Source organism: Neophocaena asiaeorientalis, unplaced genomic scaffold (genome assembly GCF_003031525.2).
Source record: "Neophocaena asiaeorientalis asiaeorientalis breed wild unplaced genomic scaffold, Neophocaena_asiaeorientalis_V1.1 scaffold506, whole genome shotgun sequence".
Classification (NCBI taxonomy): Eukaryota; Metazoa; Chordata; class Mammalia; order Artiodactyla; family Phocoenidae; genus Neophocaena; species Neophocaena asiaeorientalis.
This window is the reverse complement of record NW_020174950.1, coordinates 300,987-322,995: the sequence shown is the minus strand read 5'-3', so window position 1 is coordinate 322,995 and position 22,009 is coordinate 300,987. Positions and strand designations below refer to the sequence as shown.

Genomic DNA, 22,009 nt, shown 5'->3' with positions numbered 1-22,009 from the left:
AAACAAGCAATTGTAATAAAGTCAAGGAGAGCTCTGAGTAAGGGGTGTGCCATGGGGTAGGGAGTGACTCAGACCTTCCTGGGGGTCTGAAGAAGGCCTCTCTGAGGAACTGAAGCTTACATTGAGACTGGAAGATGAGTTGGCTACCAGTCAGCCAGAGAAAGAGGGGGTAAGAGTGCTTTGAGCGGAGGAAACAACATAAGGCATGATCCAGGAGTTGGAAGTGGTCCAGGGGGCTGAAGCCAGGAGGAGATGGGGAGTGCAGTGCAGGATGAGGCATGACAGAGGTCAGACTGAATTTGAACCTTACCCTCCAAGCGAAGGGAAGCCACTGGAGGATTTTAAGTAACTAGGGCAGAGTTGGTTAAAAAGATCACTTTGGCCATTTGTATGGAGAATGGATGCAGATGGACTAAGGCTGGATGAGGCAGTGCAGGCAAGTGACGTAGGCGGATTCGCAACATGTTTAGGTATGGACCAGATTTGGTTATTGGTGGGCGGGGAGGAGACAAGGAAGAGAAGATGTCAAGGATGGCTCCCTGGTTTCTTGGCCAAATTCCTAAAATTGGAAGTTCCAGAGGAGAAGCTATTTGGAAGGAAAGATGATGTGAATACTTCTGATATTTGAGATGGCTGATTCAGCGAAGTAGAGATGTTGGTTCGGCAGTGGAAATATATGGACGTAACCCTCAAGGAACAAAGTCTAGATCAAAGATATGGATTGGGGGTCTTCAGGTTATGGATTATAATGAAAACTTTGGAGGGGATGAGTTTCCCCAGGGAAAGTTTACAGTGTAAGAAAAGAAATGCTAAGACAGGATCTTGTAACATGCCAGTATTTAAGGTAGAGGAAGAAGAATTGCCAAAAGAGACCAAGGAGTGATCAGAGAGGCATCAGAAAAACCATCTATGTTGCTGGACTGGATGATCATTAAGGCCTCACTCAGCCCTGACGTTCTGTGGTCCTGCAGAGCTGGGATCTGAGCCAGGTCTCAAAAGCAGAGCACATGGATTGACCATGAGAATAGAGAAGGGCATTCCAAGTAATATTACCATATCAGCCAAGGTCCCAACAAGAAACAGAGGACACACTCAAACTGAATAATTTGAGGGAATTTTAATAAAGAGACTATTTACAAAGTTGTAGGGAGGGTTTGAGGAATCCAACAAGGCAGAAATCTGGCACTAGTCACATAGGAACCCTTCACCACCCCCAGGCCTGAAGTCAGCAAGGGCGTAGGGACAGCTGTGTAGAGGGGGCTTCCTGGTAGGCAATGTGGCCCTTCTGGACAAACCTCCCTCTCCGCCTGCCCTCCATTTTCCTGCTAGTGCCTCCTGTTGGCCAAACAGAAGCCAGAGAGCAAGGGAGCCTTGATGCCGTGTAAATACAACGTCTTCCTAGGGTACAGAGCAGGGTGGGAAGTGAATCGGGAGGGCAAACGAGATACCCAGAACAATGATCTCGGAAAATGGAAGTCTATGAATAAGAGAGTATATTAGTTTCCTGTTGCTGCTGTCACAAATGCAGGGGCCTAAAACACAAATTTATTATCGCGCAATTTTGGAGGTTGGAAGTCCAAAGCAGGTTTCTTTGGGCTAAAATGAGGGTGTCAGCAGGGCTGCATTCTTTTCTGAAGGCTCTGGGGAGAATTCATTTCCAGGCCTTTTCCAACTTCTAAAGGATGCACACATTTCTTGGCTCTCAGCCGCTTCCTCCATCTTCAAAGCCAGCAATTGCATCGCTCTGTCCCTGTGCTTTGGTCATCACATCTCATTCTCTGACTCTTGTGCCTTCCTCTTCCATATTTTAAGAGCCCTGTGATTACATTGCACCCACCCAGATAATCCAGGACAGTCTCCTAGTTTAAGATCTTTGATTTAATCACACGCAGTCCCTTTTGCCACGTAAAGTAACATATTCCCAGGTTCTGGGGATTAGCATATGGACATCTTTAGGGGGCCATTATTCTGCCGACCACAGAGAGCGAATAAACAATTTTGGCTGGATTGGAGGGCTCCCTAGGAAAATAATGAAGACAGAAAACAGAAAGTGCAGATCAAAGCCAAATAGTAGGAGTTTGGGATGCTAGACTGTCTGAATTTCATTGTGTAGACAAGAGGGAGCCATTGTAAATCCTTAATCCAGGAAGTGGCTTGTTAGCAGTGTGAAGAAAGATGATCTAACCATGGTGCTCTGGGTGGCTTAGAGGGAAGAATAGAATCCTTTCAAGATGCAATGAGAGTACTCCAGGTCTGAAAGAACAAAGATCTAAAGCAAGGGTGACAGGAAGAGATGGTGTGAAAAGTATTATGCAATAAGAATCCACAGGAGGTGTTAACCAACGACACAGGGAAAGAAGGAAAAGAAACTCAAGTGGTCTGAGTTTTGGCAGTGACTGACTGGTAGATTAATAGTATGATCCAGAAAACCAGGAGAGCAATTCTGTTTCAGGGGAAGATAAGAAGTTGGGGTATAGTTGTAGAATCCTGGAATAGAACTGCAAATAGAGTCTTATCAACTCTAAGATACCATCAGTTGTAAAATGCACCTGTATTTTACATACCACCGAGAAGAAAAATGCTGCCAATTAAAATGTGACCCTTCTTGGGAATTCCCTGTCGGTCCAGTGGTTAGGACTTGACACTTTCACTGCCAGGGCCCAGGTTCAGTCCCTGGTCAGGGAACTAAGAATCCTGCAAGCCACACGGTGTGGCCAAAAAGAAAGAAAAAAAAAAGTGACCCTTCTTAAAAATATAATTTTTTTACTTTATTGAAGAGCTGTTTTAGACTTACACATAGATTTTTTGAACTGCCATTCAACAAATTGCACATATTTAAACCGATGCAATTTGATGAATTTTGACATATGCATGCACCTGTGAAGCCATCACAATCAAACCCCCCAAATTTCCTCATGCCCCTTCGTAAGCCTCTTCCCCTCCCTACCTCTCTCCCATCCCTAAGCAGCTACTGATTTGCTTGCTGTCATATAGAGCAGGTTACATTTTCTAGAATTTTAGACAAATGGAATCATGCCGTATACATTGTTTTTGATCTGGCTTCTTTCATTCAGTATAATTGTTTTGAGGCTCATCCATGTTACTGTGTGTATCAATAGTTCATTACTTTTGGGCTTCCCTGGTGGCGCGGTGGTTGGGAGTCCGCCTGCCGATGCAGGGGACGCGGGTTCGTGCCCCGGTCCGGGAGGATCCCACATGCCGCGGAGCGGCTGGGCCCGTGGGCCATGGCCGCTGAGCCTGCGCGTCCGGAGCCTGTGCTCCGCAGCGGGGGAGAGCTGAGCACAGTGAGAGGCCCGCATACGGCAAAAAAAAAAAAGAAAAAAAAAAAATAGTTCATTACTTTTTATTTCTGAGTAGATTCCATTATGTGGATATACCACAATTTGTTTATCCGCTCACCTACTAATGATCATTCAGGTTATTTACGGTTTGGGCTATTACAGATAAAGCTGCTATGAATACACATACATTTAAAAAAATAATATATCACCTCTGTGCATACATAAAAAGGGAAAATGGAAATGAATGGGTTAATATTCTTTTTAAAAAAAACTAATTAATTAATTTTTTGCTACGTTGGATCTTCGTTGCTGTGCACAGGCTTTCTCTACTTGTGGCCAGCAGGGGCTACTCTTCCTTGCGGTGCATGGGCTTCTCATTGTGGTGGCTTCTCTCGTTGAGGAGCATGGGCTGTAGGTGCGCGGGATTCAGTAGTTGTGGTGCATGGGCTTAGTTGCTCGGTGGCATGTGGGATCTTCCCGGACCAGGGCTCGAACCCGTGTTCCCTGCATTGGCAGGCAGTTTCTTAACCACTGCACCACCACGGAAGCCCCTGGTTAATATTCTTAAAGCTCCTTCATGTTCAGACTCCAACTTTTGGAATCACTCATATTCATCAGTGTCTCGTCTTTTCCACACAGTATCTCCTCTGTGCCATCAAGAGTGGTAATTAAAAAAAAAAAATCTGTAAAAGAACTAAAAGCCTTTGATGTTGGCTCTTAAATCTACTCTGTAAATTATGTTAGGTTTTAAAAGAGTATTCCACTATTTTAAAAAGTCCCTAAGATATTTTCCAAACTCCTGACACACCTTTTGCTAGTTTTGAAGCTGGTGCTTTTGTTATTTATGCATACATAGGCAATGACAAGTATGACATCTTGGCCACTGCTGGGTCGACAATAATTGTAGGACCATTAGTTGCAGGACACACAATTTCTGAGTGTTAAGTGTGGGAAACTGTGCATCTTAGAATCTATTGGTTAGGGTAATTCAGTCAGTTCAAGCTAAGAGCCTGGCAGATATACACCTTAACTATCTAGGGCCAGTATCCTGTTCTTTCTCATCCTGAGTCCCTTCAGGGTACACTGCTGGGGATGGCTGTAAGTGGCTGAGGGCATCCTTTGCTGATATGGCAGGCGACATTCTTAGACTCACACAATAAATTAGTGGTAGTTGGGACCAGAACAAAGTGTATATGACCCAGTTGGTTTCTTTGACTTTAGTGGGAGAGGATTTCTTTTGTTTGTTTTGGTTTGGCTTTATTTTTTTTTTACTGGAATATTACAATTAAAGCTTAAAAGAAGGTGGGTTGATGGAAGGGAAAGAGAGTTACGTTGTATATGGAAAAGACACCAAAATAAAAAATCACAAACTGGAAAATGGCGAGCAGTTGAAATAAGGACAGAGGAACAACATTCCAATAGCTCTTAAGTGGCCCCACCTACAACCATTCTCTTTCCATGACAACCTGTTTTTCATTCTTACCATTTGAATTACCTTATTGAAAACAGGTCTTCTCAGATCAATTCCTCTACTTTAAGCATTTGTGGTGACTCCCCATCTCCAACAGAATAAAGCCCAGGTTCTTTGGTACGACGTATAGGAAAGGCCCTTCACGGTTGTCCCTTCTTCTTTAGTTGTTTCCTCTCCTCTTCCCCCTGCTCCCCTCTAGCCACACCAGCCATTCACCAAGCATCATGTACTTTCTTATCTTTGTGCCTTTGTTTATGCTGTTCCGTTTTCCTGGAAGGAGCCTTCCCTGCCCACACCCACCTTAGGACCTCTTCCTTCAAGGCTCAAACACAACTTCTTTCATTGTCAACTCAAAACCCCCATCCCCATCCAAGGATTATTTCCTCATGTGTTTTAAACCTACTGTGGACATGACTTCTGTTATAACACTTGTCAACTGAAAAAAAAAAAAAGCGCACAACCTAAAAGTTGAGAATTATGTTTTCTTCAGGGGACTTTCTGAGGACTGAAGCCCAGGAGGCAGTTTCTCAGATAGCCGTGTATGACAGGAGCCAGGATGTATAGGGGTTTTTGCTAGAAAACCCAGGGAGTCCGAACATCAAAAGATTACTATTAGTTAAAACCAAACATCTCAAGTTAATGAATTCAGCACTTTTCTGTGTAGGATGATAAATGGAATATTTATAAATGGAATATTTCCTGCCATATCAATAAACAGAGGATGTCACAGTCACCAATGGTTGCAGCCCTCCAACGTGAGCTGGTGAGCCCTGAGGAAACTCAGGGCTGAAAAGAATACCTGCCATCTAGCAGCCAGCAGACTGCAGCCACTCCCTGCGGCGAGCCCTGCGGAAACTCAGGATGTGAAAACACAGGCCCCAGATAGACAAGGTGCATAATCAAAGGAAAGATTTCAGTGAGCCCAGACTCATCTTCCCGTACATAGAAAAGCACTAAATTCCTTAACTTGAGATGTCTGGTTTTCTTGGTTTAACTTTTGACGTTCCCAATTACCTGCTCTTTGTTGCAAAACTGCTACATATCCTAGCTCCTCCCCTTTCCTCCTTGGAGCAGTTTCACAGAGTTATCTGAAACGCTCTCTCCCGGTCTGCAGTCCTCATTTTGCCCCAAATAAAATTTAACTCGCAAGTCTCACGTTGTGCATGTATTTTTTTTTTTAAGTCAACAAGGGGAAGATGCAAAAGTCTGGGCTCACTGAAGTAATTCCTGTGATATACACCTTAACTGTCTAGGGCCAGTATTCTGTTCTTTCCCATCCTGAGTCCCCTGAGGGTGCACCATTGGGGGTGGCTGTAGTGTTTGAGGGTTGCATCCTTTGCTGATATGGCAGGTGGCATTCTTAGTCCACACACTTATCCAGTGGTATTATCCCTATGTATGTATGTCTCACTGAGTTGTGTTCTCCTTGGGGAAAGGGTCGTATCTTGTTTTATCTGTGTATTCCTGTTTTTTAGAACCATACCTGGCAAATAGTAGGTTGACAGCAAGTATTCATTGCCTTGAAAGATCTGCTTGATATTAATACGGCCAAAGGAGAAACACAATCAGTTAAGTGCATTGCTATTTCCTGAATGCAGTATTATCTTTTGAGGGAAGAACTGTAAAATCCTCTGCCAGAAAGAAGGGATTGAGGAAAAATTTTGTTTTGAGTGGAAGTTTAGGAGGGAGGTGATATAAAAAGAGGAGGTTGAAAAAAAGAATGGACTAGGGGTATAAAGAATTAGGGAGGATGGCTTAAGAAACAAAAAGGAAATGAGACTAGAAAGAGAATGGGAGATGAAAAAAGAAGAAAAGAGGGGAGAAAAGTGGAGAGAGTACCAGGATTTTAGACTCTTACTTAGCTTAATTGCCGGGGAGGTTCTGGACGATGCTTTCTCACATGGACATCCAAACTCTTTCCTGAATGAACCCCATTCTGTATTCTTCACATCACTCTCCCTCTGAAAAGACACAAGTCTGCTCCTTACACTGCCTGACAATTAGTGCATTGTTCTTCATTGTTCTCTGTAGAAAGCAGGAGGCAGAGTCCTCTGGTGGGAAGGCACTTACTACACAGGGACTCAAGGGCCTGGCACATCCCAGCTCCAGGCCCTCCAGCAAGGCGCTCAGCCCCTTCGACCTGAGAATCTTCATCTGTAAAATGGGATATCGATATCTGTCCAGGCTTCCTTTCCAGGTCATTGTAAAGATCTAAATAAGTGAGATAACATATGAAAATACTTTATAAGCAGTCGGGCTGCTCTGCGAATGAAGGTGATATTACTTACTTTGTTGAGTTTTTCGTCAGGGGACAGACCCCATTGGCACGTAGCATAGCCCTGTCTCCTGCTAGTTAATAAGTCCTGTTCACCCAAAGGAGATAACAGTGTTTCTTTCTTCTCAGCAGTATTCTGAAGTCTCAGGAAGCTGGTGCGGTTAAAGGTTCATGGCCCATGAGAAAGGCGTATAGGAAACCATGGCACTCCCCTTTCAAAAAGACCTGGAGAAATACAAGAACATTGATGAAGATGAGCTTCTTGGCAAACTCTCAGAAGATGAACTGAAACAGTTGGAAAATGTTCTTGATGACCTAGATCCCGAGGTTAGTGACCTGGAACTGAAGCAGGTGGTTAGTGATATGATGGGATAAACGGTGTGGTGTGGTCCTTAAACAATAGTGTAGAAATTCCTGATCTCTAAATGCAAATTATGTGTTCTTCCCTGATTGGCTGTGGGTCATTACTTTTATAAACCCATGGAGAACCCCAGTAGCCACATCTATGATACAGCAATTGTATTTCTCAAAAACCAGTTTAATGTCAATGGGGGAAAATATTTTCCATTGGCTAAAGAAGGACTAGACTGACTTACGGAAAAAGAAAGGAAGAGGGAGAGGAAACAAGTATGACTGAGTTTCCTCTACGATTCATATATTCTGCTGGGCCCAGAAGCGCTTGAGATAAATTGTATTATCCCCATTTCATAAATGAGGAGACACACCAGGAGAAGTAATTTACATAAGATCCTATACTGGTAAATGTCAGAGATGGTATTTAAACCAGATCTTTAACCACAAAAGCAGATCTTTTTTATATCTTGTTTCTTTAACATGTATAAACAACTTGAAATCTTTGATGATCCCACAACAATGGATAGATTAAAGTAAATGTAATGAGAGAGTTCCCTGATGGTCCAGCGGTTAAGACGCCATGCTCCCAGTGCAGGGGGTGCGGGTTCGATCTCTGGTCAGGGAACTAAGATCCCACATACCACATGGTATGGCCAAAACCAAATTTTTTTTAAGTATTAAGAAATTAAAATAAATAAATAAATAAATGTAACCGTAATATCAGGTAAATTTAAATGGAGCTTCTCATATTTTTATGAGCTCTTGAAAAGGTAATTACCTTGTTATAGTGATTGTTTAGCAAGCACTTTCTTCAGCCCTGCTAATATTATCTCAGACATAGAATAGGAGGCATCTAAAATAGTGATTTTACTATAAATAAAAATGCCACTAAAATATTTATACGATATTCCATTATGCCAGATAATTTGGATATTGTTTTTACTTTAAAAAAATACTAGTATCCTTTTTTTACTTTTTTAAACTTAAGAAAGATACCTCTATATTTAATCAAGGAGGTATCAGCATCTACCATAATACTCACTTACCAGCTTGGATGTTTCCCAGGAGAGGTTAGAAATAACAGAGTGTGGTCGCATTGGCTCATCCACACACCTGCCTGGGAGCACAGACCTGGCCAAACCTAAGAGGGATCTACGAAGAAAAAGGTTGTGAAGGGTGGCTGGTCTTTGCTACCATGTTCTAGAAGGCAGCTGCAGGAGACAGGCTGCTCCAGCCATGTGTGTTCTGCCTGAGCTCACCAGGAGCCCCCGTCTCAGCACAGAATGTTAGAGCAGGTGGGGCCTCAAAGATATACCAGAGCCCTAGCCCTCAGCTCACACCCACATCTCCCCATACACAGCAGGGGTAGGGGAGGTAACAGGTGTCAGTCAGGCATACACCCTGCTTCCTGCTCACGCCTCTGTCTTGTCAGAGTGCACTGCTGCCAGCTGGATTTCGACAGAAAGACCAGACACAGAAAGCAGCCACCGGCCCGTTTGACCGCGAGCACCTCCTCATGTACCTGGAGAAGGAGGCTTTAGAACAGAAAGACAGGGAAGACTTTGTGCCCTTCACTGGAGAAAAGAAAGGTAAGGCCACAGGCAGCATCTGGGAATGTAGGTACTCGTAAGGTATTGTCATGGAAGGTCAAGTAACAGAACTGGCCTGAAAGGGGGAAATAAGACCACGAATTGGATTCAGTATTAAAAAGAATCGTGGCTGGTGGATACATGTCTGTGTACACTTGTCCAGACCCACAGACTGTACACCACCAAGAGTGAGCCCTAATGTAAACTGTAGATTTGGGGTGATAATGATGTCAGTGTGGGTTTATCAGCTGTAACAAATGTACACTGTGCTGTGGGCTGTCATTAGAGAGGAGGCTGTGAGTGTGGGGAAGGGTGGGGGGACACAGGAACTCTCTGTACTTTCCTCTGCTAACCTAAAGCTGCTCCAAAAAATTAAAGTTTATTAATTAAAAAAAAAAAAAAAAAAAAAAAAAAAAATAGAACCGTGGCAGAATATGAAGGCTGCAGGTATAGAGAACAAACTAGTGGTTACCAGAGGGGAGAGGGAGGAGAGGAAGGGTGAGACAGAGGTACGAGATTAAGAAACACAAACTACTATGTATAAAATAAGTAAGCAACAAGATCTATTGTACATCACAGGGAAATATAAACATTCTTTTTAATAACTTTAAACGGAATTAATCTATAAAAATATTGAATCACTATGTTGTACACCTGAAACTAATATAATATTGTAAATCAACTATACTTCAATAAAATTAAAAAAAAAACACAGACTGTTGTGCAGAGAAATTAAAGATCTGAATAGCCAACAACAACAAAAAAGCTACCAGTTCAAAAGAAAGAAAATTGTCATTAGAAAGGTATGAATCTTGCTTCTGAAACACATGCAGGTAACCATAATTTATAAAAATAATCTGCTTGGGTAAGGGGGAAAGAAAAAGGAATATGTAGGCTAATTAACTGAATACTTAGAGTGTAATGGTACTCACATTAGTTTTGTAAAAAAAATCTTAAGCCCCAAGAAGCAGTTTTGGAAGTGTAAAGTAGAGTCGGGCTTAAAAGAGGGTCTCACGGCATTGGCGTGTTCCTCTTAGCCCGGGGCTTTCCTAGCTTCAGGGGTCTACTCCAGGTCGAGGCGCTGCCTCTATTCCAGTTGCTACCATTAGAGGCCATTGCAGTCAATCGTCTGTTCATCCAGCATGTACCAACCACCTCCTGGGTGCAGAGCCCTGTGCCATGTGCTGGGATCACAGGGAATGAGACCCTGCCCTGCCCTCAAGAAGCATGTGGTCCAGCAAGAAACACTCTGATAGATCTGGAAAGGCCTGAGGAGTAAGGGGATGTTTCTCCACACAGTGGGTGAGCTCTGAACTAAGACAAGGAAAATCCTCCTCCCTACCTCCTGACCCTGAGCTCCTCTTTGGAGGAAAAGTGAATACCAGTCACCTGTCCAGGTTCCTCAGCTATAAGCAGTGACTTGGGCCCAAAGGTATGACTGGAATCACTGATAACTTCATAGTAACTACTGTCTTTTTAAAACACGAATCAGATCATGTCAGTTCCCTGCTTAAAGTCCCAAATCATTGCCATGGTCGTCAGAGCCCTGGCAGAGCTCACCTCGCCCACCTCTCTGACTGCATCTCTCCTACCCTCACTAAGCCTGGGCCCCACTGTCCTCACTTCATTCCCCAAACTTGTCAAGTTCTTCTCCCATCTCAGGGTCTTCTTCCCCCTGACCCGCATCCCTGTTTTTCACCTCCTAAAAGCTCCAGCTTAAATGTCAGGGCCTCCAGCTTATGCTGACCTCTCTGTCTAAAACAGACCCCATTTATTGCTTTCTTAGCACTGTGACAGTGTTCATCCTTTTGTTTACTTACTTTAGGATTTGTGTGTTTTCCATAGGAGATTGAGATTAGCAGTGGGGCTGTGTCTCTCTTGCATCACGGCACAGAAACTGACACAGGGGAGGCACTAGATAAACGTGGATTGGAATAAATGCCATCTCTGAGCTTTTGTGCCGTGGCCACGGGGAGCAGAAGCACGGGCTGCTAGGCTGCTGCCTTCTCTATGCAGCCTCCCAGCTGCTCTGAATCATGCACATGCAATGGCTTTGTGCACCACTCATAATGTCATTTTATTAAGAAGGTAAAGTTGGGCACTGACAAACTGGGCAGATAACCGAGGATTGCTGTAGAAATACGGAGCTGTTTCTATGGCAGCATGGTTATTGTTAGACTAATTTAATTGTGAAGGAAAAAATAAATTATAATGTCAAATCTTCCATAAAATCCCAGTTAACATCCAGTGTCAGGGTAGTGAAAGAATAATAAGAGGGAAGCTGCTGTCTTCTGTTCTCAGAGCAGTGGTCTGAGGAACAGCTATGGTAAATTACCTCCTGATCCGGGTTAATCTACAGATGGTTCTTAGGGGGTTAGGAGTACAGGAGCAGTCAGAGTAATAAATGGGGGTACAGAAGGGGTGCACAGCTGCACCAGGGAGCTTAGGAGAAGGCTGAGAAGCAGCATGATTGAGCTCAATGAGCAGAGAGCAAGTTTTCCAGAAAGAGCGGAACGATCAGAGCGAGGCGTGTGCAGGGCCCCTGGAAGGACAGCGGTGATGCAGGAGCTGTGGTGAGGGCTTCGGGAGAGGGACTGCCCAGCCTCAGTTCTGAATGCCAGGTGCCCTGGGCCTTCAGGTTGCTAGGCTACATTACTCATTTAGAGCTTCTCGTTCGGTGGGACCCCAGGAATGGATATGCAGTAGCAGTTCTCCTGAATACTGGTAGCTGGGCCACCTGCGCACCTAGCGTTCAGAGTAATCCTAAATGGTACCAAGGAGTTAGGAACTCAGAAACCCTGTTTCGACTCTGGATCCAAGATCTTGGCACCAGAAAGAACATACTTTGGGCTGTAGACACTACGCAAAAGTCTGGGAGGAGCCTCGGTGTCTGAGATGTTATTGATTGATTGATTTGATTTTTTTTCCTTTTCTGTTCTCTGGCTGTTTTCCTGTTTTGTTTCCCAGTCTGTTTCCCTTCTTTCTGGGAAATGTGGTAGCTTATGTGATGGTCAGTGATAGAGACCTTGTGGTCAGGATACCCCAGACTGACCACAGCAGTGGTGCCTCTTTGGGGTGCCCAGTTCTGCCTGGCCCCCGTTGATGTATCCAACCATTTGAAGGTCTGGTAAACCAGCAGGAAGTATGTAGCCCTGTAACCAGGGGAGGCTCCTGGAGAGTTTTCATGCGGGAGTACTTAACTTGGGTTATGACCCTTTCCTTTCCCATGAGAGTGGGGATGGCCAGGCTAGCCCAGGAGACCTGGCAAGAGCTTGGGTTCTGATTGTCTGAAGCTGGAGCCAGCTGTCTGTTCTAAGGTGACAAAGAGGGAAAGCAATAGAGGGGTGAGTCTTCAGGGACCTCCAGCAATCAAAATGGAAGAGGCCAATTTCAAAGATCATGCCAAGAGGTAAGAGCTGCTCCAACAAAGAGGGAAACCAAGAGTCAAAGCTGGGAGGAATTGGAAAAGAGTGTGAGTAGGTCTGGGGTATGCTATGGTGGCTCTGTAGTGGCCTGGGTTTACCTCGAGGAGCCACTGCACGCGTCGGATGTGGCTGTGTTGGCCTGGCTGGAAGTTAGGAGAAGGTCATGTGCCATCCTCCCAGAACTGCGATCATCAGTCCAGAGGTTTGGGCCGGTTGGGGGGCGGGGGGCGGTGGTGGTGCTATAGATTTCAGCATATTCAGAAGTGAGTAGGGGGCAAAATAAATGGAATCAGACTGACAGGATGAAGTGGGAGGTGGTGGCAGAGAATGCATATTTGGGTAGCACAGTGTGTTGCTGCAGAACTCCGCATCTCTAAATATGACAACCCTGATTTTTCCTTTTAAGTCAGGCAGACTTTGATGTGCTCTAGAAAGGTGACTGTGTCTCCAGGTCACAGCACTAGTCAGGTACCCTAGGTATAGCATGCTGGTTGCCTACAATCTCAGTTCCTAGGAGGAAAACTCTAGGAGGGGGATCTCAGGAGCCCCTGGGGCTGTTTGGACGCATCTGCCCCCCATATGCAGGATCCAAGGCAAGAATACAAATCGAAGTCCATGTGCCATTTTTATAAATATGTAAAGGCTAACAAACTGTTAAAATATGTGCTGTCCTCCTACCTAGGCCAATATTCTTGGACTTCCAAGAGTTCCACATAGGGATATGGGTCCATCCTGCACTGCCAAGGCCTCAAGCACCATGGCTGACACCCCAGCCTACATATCCAAGCTTCATCCATACTCACTCACAGACAGCATCCTGTTGGCCCGTGGGTGCACACCCCAGCAGTGTGACCTGCCTTCAGGAGGATGGACATGGGGAAGGGACTCATGCAGGCCCTGGAAGCAGGTTCAGGGCTCTTTGTCAGGGAATTGCAGGGCCCCAGGTGCCTGGGGTATAGTCTAGCAGGTGGCCTGTATTCTGGATGGAATGTCCCTTTGTCCCCGTGACTCCTCCCTCAGTGGGATGCAGGCAGTGAGGACGGGTGTGCATCCAAAAGAGACCAGAGTTGGGCCCCTCTAGAGCAGAGGGCTCATGGCAGGGCCCCTCTTGCCCAGGTCTAAGGGCAGTGCTGCCCATGATAGGGAGGTAGAAGCCCCTGTTTCCCTCTCTGCCGCATCAGATCTCTGTGTTGCAGAATGCAGGATTCCTCCTCTGACCTTCCTTCCTCTAATAGTGGATTATTGATATTGGCATCATCCCAGAAATTAAGGAGTCCCGTTAGATGTGCGATGGTCTAATGCTTCAGCTCTTAATGGCCAGAGCTGCACATTCTCTGGTTAGTTCACTTACCCTACAACGAGGCAGCAGCACACAATGGTTTTTGTTTTTCTTCTGATTTAAAGGGAGAGTCTTTATCCCCAAAGAAAAGCCCGTAGAAACTCATAAAGAAGAAAAAGTGACCCTTGACCCAGAACTGGAAGAAGCTTTGGCCAGCGCCTCCGACACTGAACTCTACGATCTTGCAGGTTAGTCCTCAGCTCTGGGAAACTTTCCTGTCTGGCTCTGTGACCTCCAGACGGGCACTGACCCGCCTGGCAGCAGCCTTTGAGCTCCTGTGTAACTACTGATTGTTACTGTGATACCAGGTTGAGTTCAGCCATTAGGCAGCTATAAGGCTGGATGCAGGTGACTTAAACCTCTCTGAGCAAACATTTTGCTGTATCTCAGCTATAAAATGTAAAATCATATTTCAGCTGTAAACTACTCCCAATACTACCGGTCGTACAAAGTCCGAGAGTGACTGTGAGAAATCAAAGAGAATAAATACGAAGGAGTGTTCAGAACTGAATAACACCACAGTGCTTATGCTTTCTAAAGAGCTTCACTTGTGGCTTTTTTTTTTTTTTGCGGTACGCGGGCCTCTCACTGTCGTGGCCTCTCCCGCTGCGGAGCACATGCTCCGGACGCACAGGCTCAGTGGCCATGGCTCACGGGCTCATCTGCTCCGCGGCATGTGGGATCTTCCCGGACCGGGGCACGTACCCGTGTCGCCTGCATCGGCAGGCGGACTCTCAACCACTGCGCCACCAGGGAAGCTCCCCATTTGGCCTTTTATTATCACAGAATTTCCGTTTCCATCACAAAATTTCTTGTTCTTCCCCACAGTCACTGTTCAATTTTGATTCTGTTAGCCTAACCATGGAGCAGGACCAGTTTATTGTTACATTTCCCCAGTAAAGTAAATCCATATTCAGCCCAATCTGCTGATTTTTTCTAGTTTTCTTAACAATAGCAACAATACAGTAATTATAATAATTATGTGAATTGGTTATACGTACAGATAGGAAAAAAACCCCAAATAGTACAAAAGAATATGTAATGAAAAGTCTCTCACCCTTGTTCCTAAGTCCCCTCCCGTTTCTTACATTTCCTTTGAAAAGGATTCCATGCATGTACCAGCATATTTGTGTACTCATTGGATGGAAATTTGGATTATTAGGGTCATTAGGTCCTCCCAGGATAGAGGTGCTTTGAGAAACAGTCCACAGCTTTGGCAAGAATTCTCACATTGTTATTCCATTGGAATACGGAAGTAATAATAATCTCCTTCCTCCCATGAGAACCAGTGATGCCTTATTCTAACAGCATGCCAACCATCTCAGCTACATTTTCATTCCTTCTGTGATGATATCAGTGGTCAATATTAAGCTCACATATTTGAAACCCTCTCAGAAGTCACTGCAGGAGTTGAGGCACCTGCATCTAACACATAGGAAGTCATTTAACCTTTGTAGAAGGTAAAGTGTAATTATTATCCTTATTTTACAGATGGGGAAACTGAGGCTCAGAGGCATTTAACAACTTCTCAAGTCATACAGATAGTACGTGACAGAGCTTGGATTTAAGCTCTGGCTGACTGCCACTCTCAACCCCTAGACTCGCTGGTTCTGAGCATTTGCCCTTTCTCAGCTGTACGGGCTGCCCCCCTCCTTCTAAGGTATAGATTACAGCGCGTGAGGAGCTCAGGTGCGCCTCTGCCACCTGTTGGCAGACTATTCTGGGATCCTTCCCCAGGCGGCCACCTGTAATTTCTCACCTGGAATTTCCTTAGCAAAGGGAAGGCTGGGCAGTTGGAGTTAGAGCATGCGCAGTGTTGTCACCCCGTGCTGTCCCCTGCATACTGTACTGCCCCCTGGTGTAAATTCCATGTAGTACAAGAGACTCAAAAATCTCAGCCTGCTTATCTGACTTTTTATTGTTGACATCTCTTATTTCCCACCCTGGGATGTTCTAGATGGGAAAAGAACCACTCTTTTTGGTACTGACAGATGGGAGAGATGGGGAGGCTTACATTGGAAAAGGCCCATGATCTTTCTGCTCTTTGTCTCTGGAAAAACTACATGCCATAGTATGTATTATGTTAGCTCTTAAACTATCCTTAGACTCAGTCCTACGTTCACATTTTACAGATGAGAAAACATAAGGGATGAATCTACTTAACTAGGACATCTATGCAGATTTTCAGTGTGGAGCTATGACGAGACCATTGTCCCTCAAATCCTACATGATTCTACACGTATAGATGTAGAAAGACATGTGAAGATTGCCAGTGGTCTTGGGAGGAGGGTTTCTTTTTTTTTTTTTAAATAAGCTTATTTCATACTATACATGTGTCATGCACTTTGCAAGGCAAGAGGGTCTGGAGACTTATCTTTATGATATGAAGAATTGTTCTTCGAGGGGCAAATTAACAATGTGGACATCTTAACACGCTTTCTCAAACTTAAGGTTTATTCACTGATTATCTTTGCTTTCAGCTGTTCTTGGAGTACACAATTTGCTCAACAATCCCAAGTTTGATGAAGAAACGGCCAGCACGAAAGGCGGCAAAGGGCATGTGAGAAGTAAGCTGACGTGAAATCTGTGGTTTTATGAAACTTGGGAGCCTCTGGGTGTTGCTGGTAGGAAAGAGGCCTGTTGACTGGGCCCCCTGGGGAGTCCAGAATTCTTTTAGGCTTTGAAGGTGGTTTTTGCCAGTTCACCAAGGATCACTAGGCTCTGAGCAGTCAAACCAGGATAGACTAGCCAATACTGGGAGCTCTGTCTGGCAGCGTAACTAGTACCAATCAGTGTTTTGCCCAGAACACACTGTCTTGATAGGTCTGTTCAGTCAAAAGAGAAAATTACTGATAAAAATGGTTGCTTAGGGCTTCCCTGGTGGCTCAGTGGTTGAGAGTCCGCCTGCTGATGCAGGGGACACGGGTTCGTGCCCCGGTCCGGGAAGATCCCACATGCCGCGGAGCGGCTGGGCCCGTGAGCCGTGGCCGCTGAGCCTGCGCGTCCGGAGCCTGTCCTCCGCAGCGGGAGAGGCCACAGCAGTGAGAGGCCCTCGTACCACAAAAAACAAAAACAAACAAACAAAAAGGTTGCTTAGCACAGAATGCAGAGTTTTATGTTCTTAACGATGTTTTAATCAACTCTGGTATCAGATAAGTTTCCTACTCTATTCGAGTGCCTTTTTATCTCAGTAACGGATGTTTGTCATTAGAATTTGAATACCTGCTTCCCCCGGAGAGCATGAAAGACACACTGGCATGGACTTGCTGGCACAGAATGTACCAGACCGCTATCTTCTATGTCACCATTTTCTGGAGAAACGTACAATTCATTAGACTCTCTCACTCATTCATCAGTCATTTACTAAATACCTGCTGTTTCAGGAATGTTCTAGGCTTAGGTACAAAGGTAAAAAAGGTGGTCCCGGCCCAAAGGAACTTATCTATCCGTGGGAGGGATGGATCAGTAATGAGGTAATTTCAGTACAGTGTGATCCAGGTACTATGAAAACTCACAGAAGATCACAGCTTTTCTTAGATTAATTATATTTTATTCTCTGTGACGGTGATTTGGGCAATGCTTTCTAGTCTCAGTATATTTATCAGTTGCTGTTTATCCAGGGTAATTTACCCAGACAATGAGCAATATTCCTTTTATTTACCTTCTGTTTGCTTATGCATACAGACGCAAAGTGTTCATCCTTTTAATTTCAGTATCAAAGGGTAACATTCTGACAACATGTTTGTTATTAAAAGTCTGGTGCATAACCTTCCGGGTTTTTATACATACACATACACACACATATCATTAACTTTTTAAAAGGCTTAATTTTTTTAGAGCAGTTTTGTGTTCATAGCAAAATTGAGAGAAAGGCACAGAGATTTCCCATATACCCCCTGACCCTCCACATGCACAGCCTCCCCCATTTATCCACATGCTACACAGAGTGGTACGGTTTTTACAATTGATGAACTTACGTTGACACATCGTTATCACCGAGTCCATAGTTTACATTAGGGCTCACTCTTGGAGTTGTACAGTCTCTGGGTTTGGACAAATTAACAATGACATGTTTCCACCATTACAGTATCAGGCAGAGTAGTTTCACTGCCCTAAAGTTCCTCTGTGCTCTGCCTATTTACTTCTCCTTCCCTGCTAACCTCTGGCAACCCCTGATCTTTTGTCTCCATCATTTTGCCTTTTCCAGAATGTCATATAGTTGGAATCATACAGTATGTAGCCTATTCAGACTGGCTTCTTTTACTTAATAATATGCATTTAAGGTTGCTCTATGTCTTTTCATGGCTTCATGGATCATTTATTTTTTTAATTGAGATATAGTTGATGTACAATATTACATGTTACAGGCATACAATATAGTGATTCACAACTTTTAAAGGTTATACTCCATTTATAGTTATTATAAAATATTGGCTATATTCCGTGTGTTGTATAATATATCCCTGTAGTTTATTTATTTGTACTTCTTAATCCCCTCCCCCATCTTGCCCCTCCCCTCTTCCCTCTCCCCACTGGTAACCACTAGCTTGTTCTATGTATCTGTGAGTCTGTCCTTTTTGTTATACTCACTAATTTGTTTTATTTTTTAGATTCCACATATAAGTGACATCATACAGGATTTGTCTTTCTCTGTCTGACTTATTTCACTTAACATAATACCCTCCAAGTTCATCCATGTTGTTGTAAATGGTAAAATTTCATTCTTTATTATGACTGAGTAGTATTCCATATATATTGTCCATTCATCTGTTGATGTACACTTAGGTTGCTTCCATATCTTGGCAATTGTAAATAATGCTGCTATGAATATTGGGGTGCATGTATCTTTTTAAGTTAGTGTTTTTGTTTTTTTCAGACATATACCGAGTAGTGGAATTGCTGAGTCATATGGTAGAGATAGATCATTTCTTTTTAATGCTGAATAGTATTCTGTTATCTGGATATACCACAGTTTATTTATCAGTTCACCTACTGAAGGACATCTTGGTTGCTTCCAAATTTTGGAAATTATGAATAAAGCTGCTATAAATATCTGTGTTCAGGTTTTAGACATAAATTTTCAGCTCCTTTGGGTAAATATCAAGGAGCCCGATTGCTGGATCTTACGGCAAGGCGTTTGGTTTTGTGAGAAACCACAAAACTGTCTTCCAAAATGGCTGTACCATTTTGGATTCCCACTAGCAAAGAATGAGAGTTCCTGTTGCTCCACACCCTCACCAGCGTTTGGTTTTGCCAGGGTTCCAGACTTTGGGCATTCTAATAGATGTGTAGTGGTATCTCATTATTTTAATTTGCATTTCCCTGACAAATATGATGTGGAACATCTTTTCATATGCATATTTGTCATTTGTATGTCTTCTTTGGTGAGATATCTGTTAAGTTCTTTGGCCCATTTTAAAAATCAGGTTGTTTTCTTACTGTTGAGTTTCAAGAGTTCTTTGTATATATTGGATAAATCCTTTATCAGATGTGTCTTTTTTTCTGATTTTTTTTTAATGAATGAAAGATTTTTAAAAATTCTATAGTGCTTTACAAATTTCAAAAGTTTCATACACACGATTTCAAATAATCCCATAATAACCCATTTTTTCCCCTCTACCCCTATATTGCCCCTCCGCTCTTCCCTCCCCCTACTGGTAACCACTAATCTGTTCGCTACATTTGTGAGTCTATCAGATATGTCTTTTTTTTTTTTTTTTGCGGTACGCGGGCCTCTCACTGTTGTGGCCTCTCCCGTTGTGGGGCACAGGCTCTGGACGCGCACGCTCAGCGGCCGTGGCTCATGGACCCAGCCACTCCGCGGCATGTGGGATCTTCCCAGACCAGGGCACGAACCCGTGTCCCCTGCATCCGCAGGCAGACTCTAAACCACTGCGCCACAAGGGAAGCCCTATCAGATATGTCTTTTGCAAACATTTTCTCCCAGTCTGTGGTTCATCTCCTCATTCTCTTGAGAGTATTTTTCGCAGGGTGGAAATTTTTTATTTTAATGCAATCCAGGTTATCAGTTCTTCCTTTCATGGATTATGCCTTTGGGACTGTGTCTAAAAATTCACCTCCAAACCCAAGGTCATCTAGATTTTATCCTATGTTATCTGTCTCATAGTTTTGCATTTTATATTTAGGTCTGTGATCCATTTTGAGTTAATTTTTGTGAAGGGTGTAAGGTCTGTGCCTAGATTCACTTTTTTTTTTCATGTGGATGTCCAGTTGTTCCAGCACCATTTGCTGAAAGACTGTTCTTTTCTCCACTGTATTATCTTTGCTCATTTGTCAAAGATCAGTTGACTATATTTATGTGGGTCTCTTTATGGATTCTCTATTCTGTTCCGTTGATCTGTTTGTATATTTTCACCAATACCACACTGTCTTGCTTTCTATAGCTTTAAGTCTTGAATTTGGATAGTATCAGTTCTCTAATTTTGTTCTTCTCTTTCAGTATTGTGTTGGCTATTCTGAGTATTTTGCCTCTCTATATAAACTTTAGAATCAGTTTTTTGATATCTACAAAATAACTTTCTGGAATTTTGATTGGGATTGCATTGATCTATAGGTCAATTTGGGAAGAACTGACATCTTGACAATATTGAATCTATCCATGAAATATCTCTCCATTTAGTTCTTCTTTGATTTCTTTCAGTACAGGTTTGTAGTTTTCTTCATGCAGATTATATATATATATATATATATATATATATATACACATATATATACATACACACATATATATGTATATATATACATATATATAGTTAGATTTATACCTAAGTATTTCATTTTTCATTAACATTTTTTTCAAATTGTGATTCTCTTCTCTTATCAATACCTGTAGGTTTACCTCATTCTTCTAATGAATAGATAGCCTCGTATTATGTGATTATGCTATAACTTGTTTACCATTTTTGCATTGATGGACTTTTTTTAAAATTTATTTTATTTAATTTTTTAATGTATTTTTGGCTGTGTTGGGTCTTCGTTTCTGTGCGAGGGCTTTCTCCAGTTGCTGCGAGCAGGAGCCACTCTTCATCGCGGTGCGTGGACCTCTCACTATCGCGGCCTCTCTTGTTGTGGAGCACAGGCTCCAGACGTGCAGGCTCAGTGGTTGTGGCTCACAGGCCTAGTTGCTCCGCGGCATGTGGGATCTTCCCAGACCAGGGCTCGAACCTGTGTCCCCTGCATTGGGGCAGGCAGATTCTCAACCTGTGTCCCCTGCATTGGCAGGCAGATTCTCAACCACGGCGCCACCAGGGAAGCCCTTGATGGACATTTTGTTTATCATGTTTTGCTGTCATAAGTAACGTATCAGTGAACATCCATAAATATATATCTTCATGTATTCATGCTACTTTTTCTGTAGATTAGACTTTTAGATATAGAATTGCTGGGTCATAAAGTATCCACATTTTATATTTTAATAGATAATGCCGGGCTTCCCTGGTGGTGCAGTGGTTAAGAATCCTCCTGCCTATGCAGGGGACACGGGTTTGAGCCCTGGCCCAGGCAGATCCCACATGCCGCGGAGCAACTAAGCCTGTGCGCCACAGCTACTGAAGCCCGCGTGCCGTGCTTCTCAATAAGAGAAGCCACTGCAATGAGAAGCCCAAACACCGCAACGAAGACGCAATGCAACCAAAAATAAAAATAAAATTAAAAAAAAATAGATAATGCCAAATTACTTTTCCAGAAAATTTGTACCAGTTTACATTCCCACCAACAATGTATGAGGATGCTTTTTCCTCCACATTGTTGCCAACTCTGAATATTCTCTTTTTACATTTCTTGGCTAATCAAATGGTATCTCATTTTTAAATTTCAGAGTTTAATTACTTATTATCTTTTTTGGTTGACTGATAGAGATTCCTCTGATCATTAGTTGTTCATTTTCGATTGGGTTGTATTATGGACTTGTAGGAGCTCTATGTATCTTGGGATATGAACCCTTTGTATGTTACACATATTACATACATTTTCTGTTAACTGCTTTTGAGAATTCTTCCATTCTTCTTTTCTATTCCTTTCTCTTCCCATACCATCCTCAAAATTAAAGCTCCAAAATGGAACTCAGAGGATGGTGGGCCAGGGGAGGATTAAGGTTTGGGAAATAAAGAGACTCATTTTTGGGCTTCCCTGGTGGCGCAGTGGTTGAGAGTCCGCCTGCTGATGCAGGGGACACGGGATGGTGCCCCAGTCCGGGAAGATCCCACATGCCACGGAGCGGCTGGGCCCGTGAGCC

At 43.5% G+C, this 22,009-nt stretch overlaps 1 protein-coding gene across 1 annotated transcript in view; it reads left to right on the top strand.

Annotated features, from left to right (window-relative positions):
- LOC112411013 (tropomodulin-2) overlaps positions 1-22,009 on the top strand; it is a 47,068-nt gene that overhangs the window by 6,000 nt on the left and 19,059 nt on the right. Inside the window, exons 2-5 of the mRNA XM_024761860.1 lie at positions 7,181-7,375; positions 8,835-8,991; positions 13,821-13,943; positions 16,236-16,322. Of these exons, the coding sequence (XP_024617628.1) occupies positions 7,250-7,375; positions 8,835-8,991; positions 13,821-13,943; positions 16,236-16,322 (493 nt within the window). The 5' untranslated portion in view covers positions 7,181-7,249. The remainder of the gene's footprint in view (positions 1-7,180; positions 7,376-8,834; positions 8,992-13,820; positions 13,944-16,235; positions 16,323-22,009) is intronic.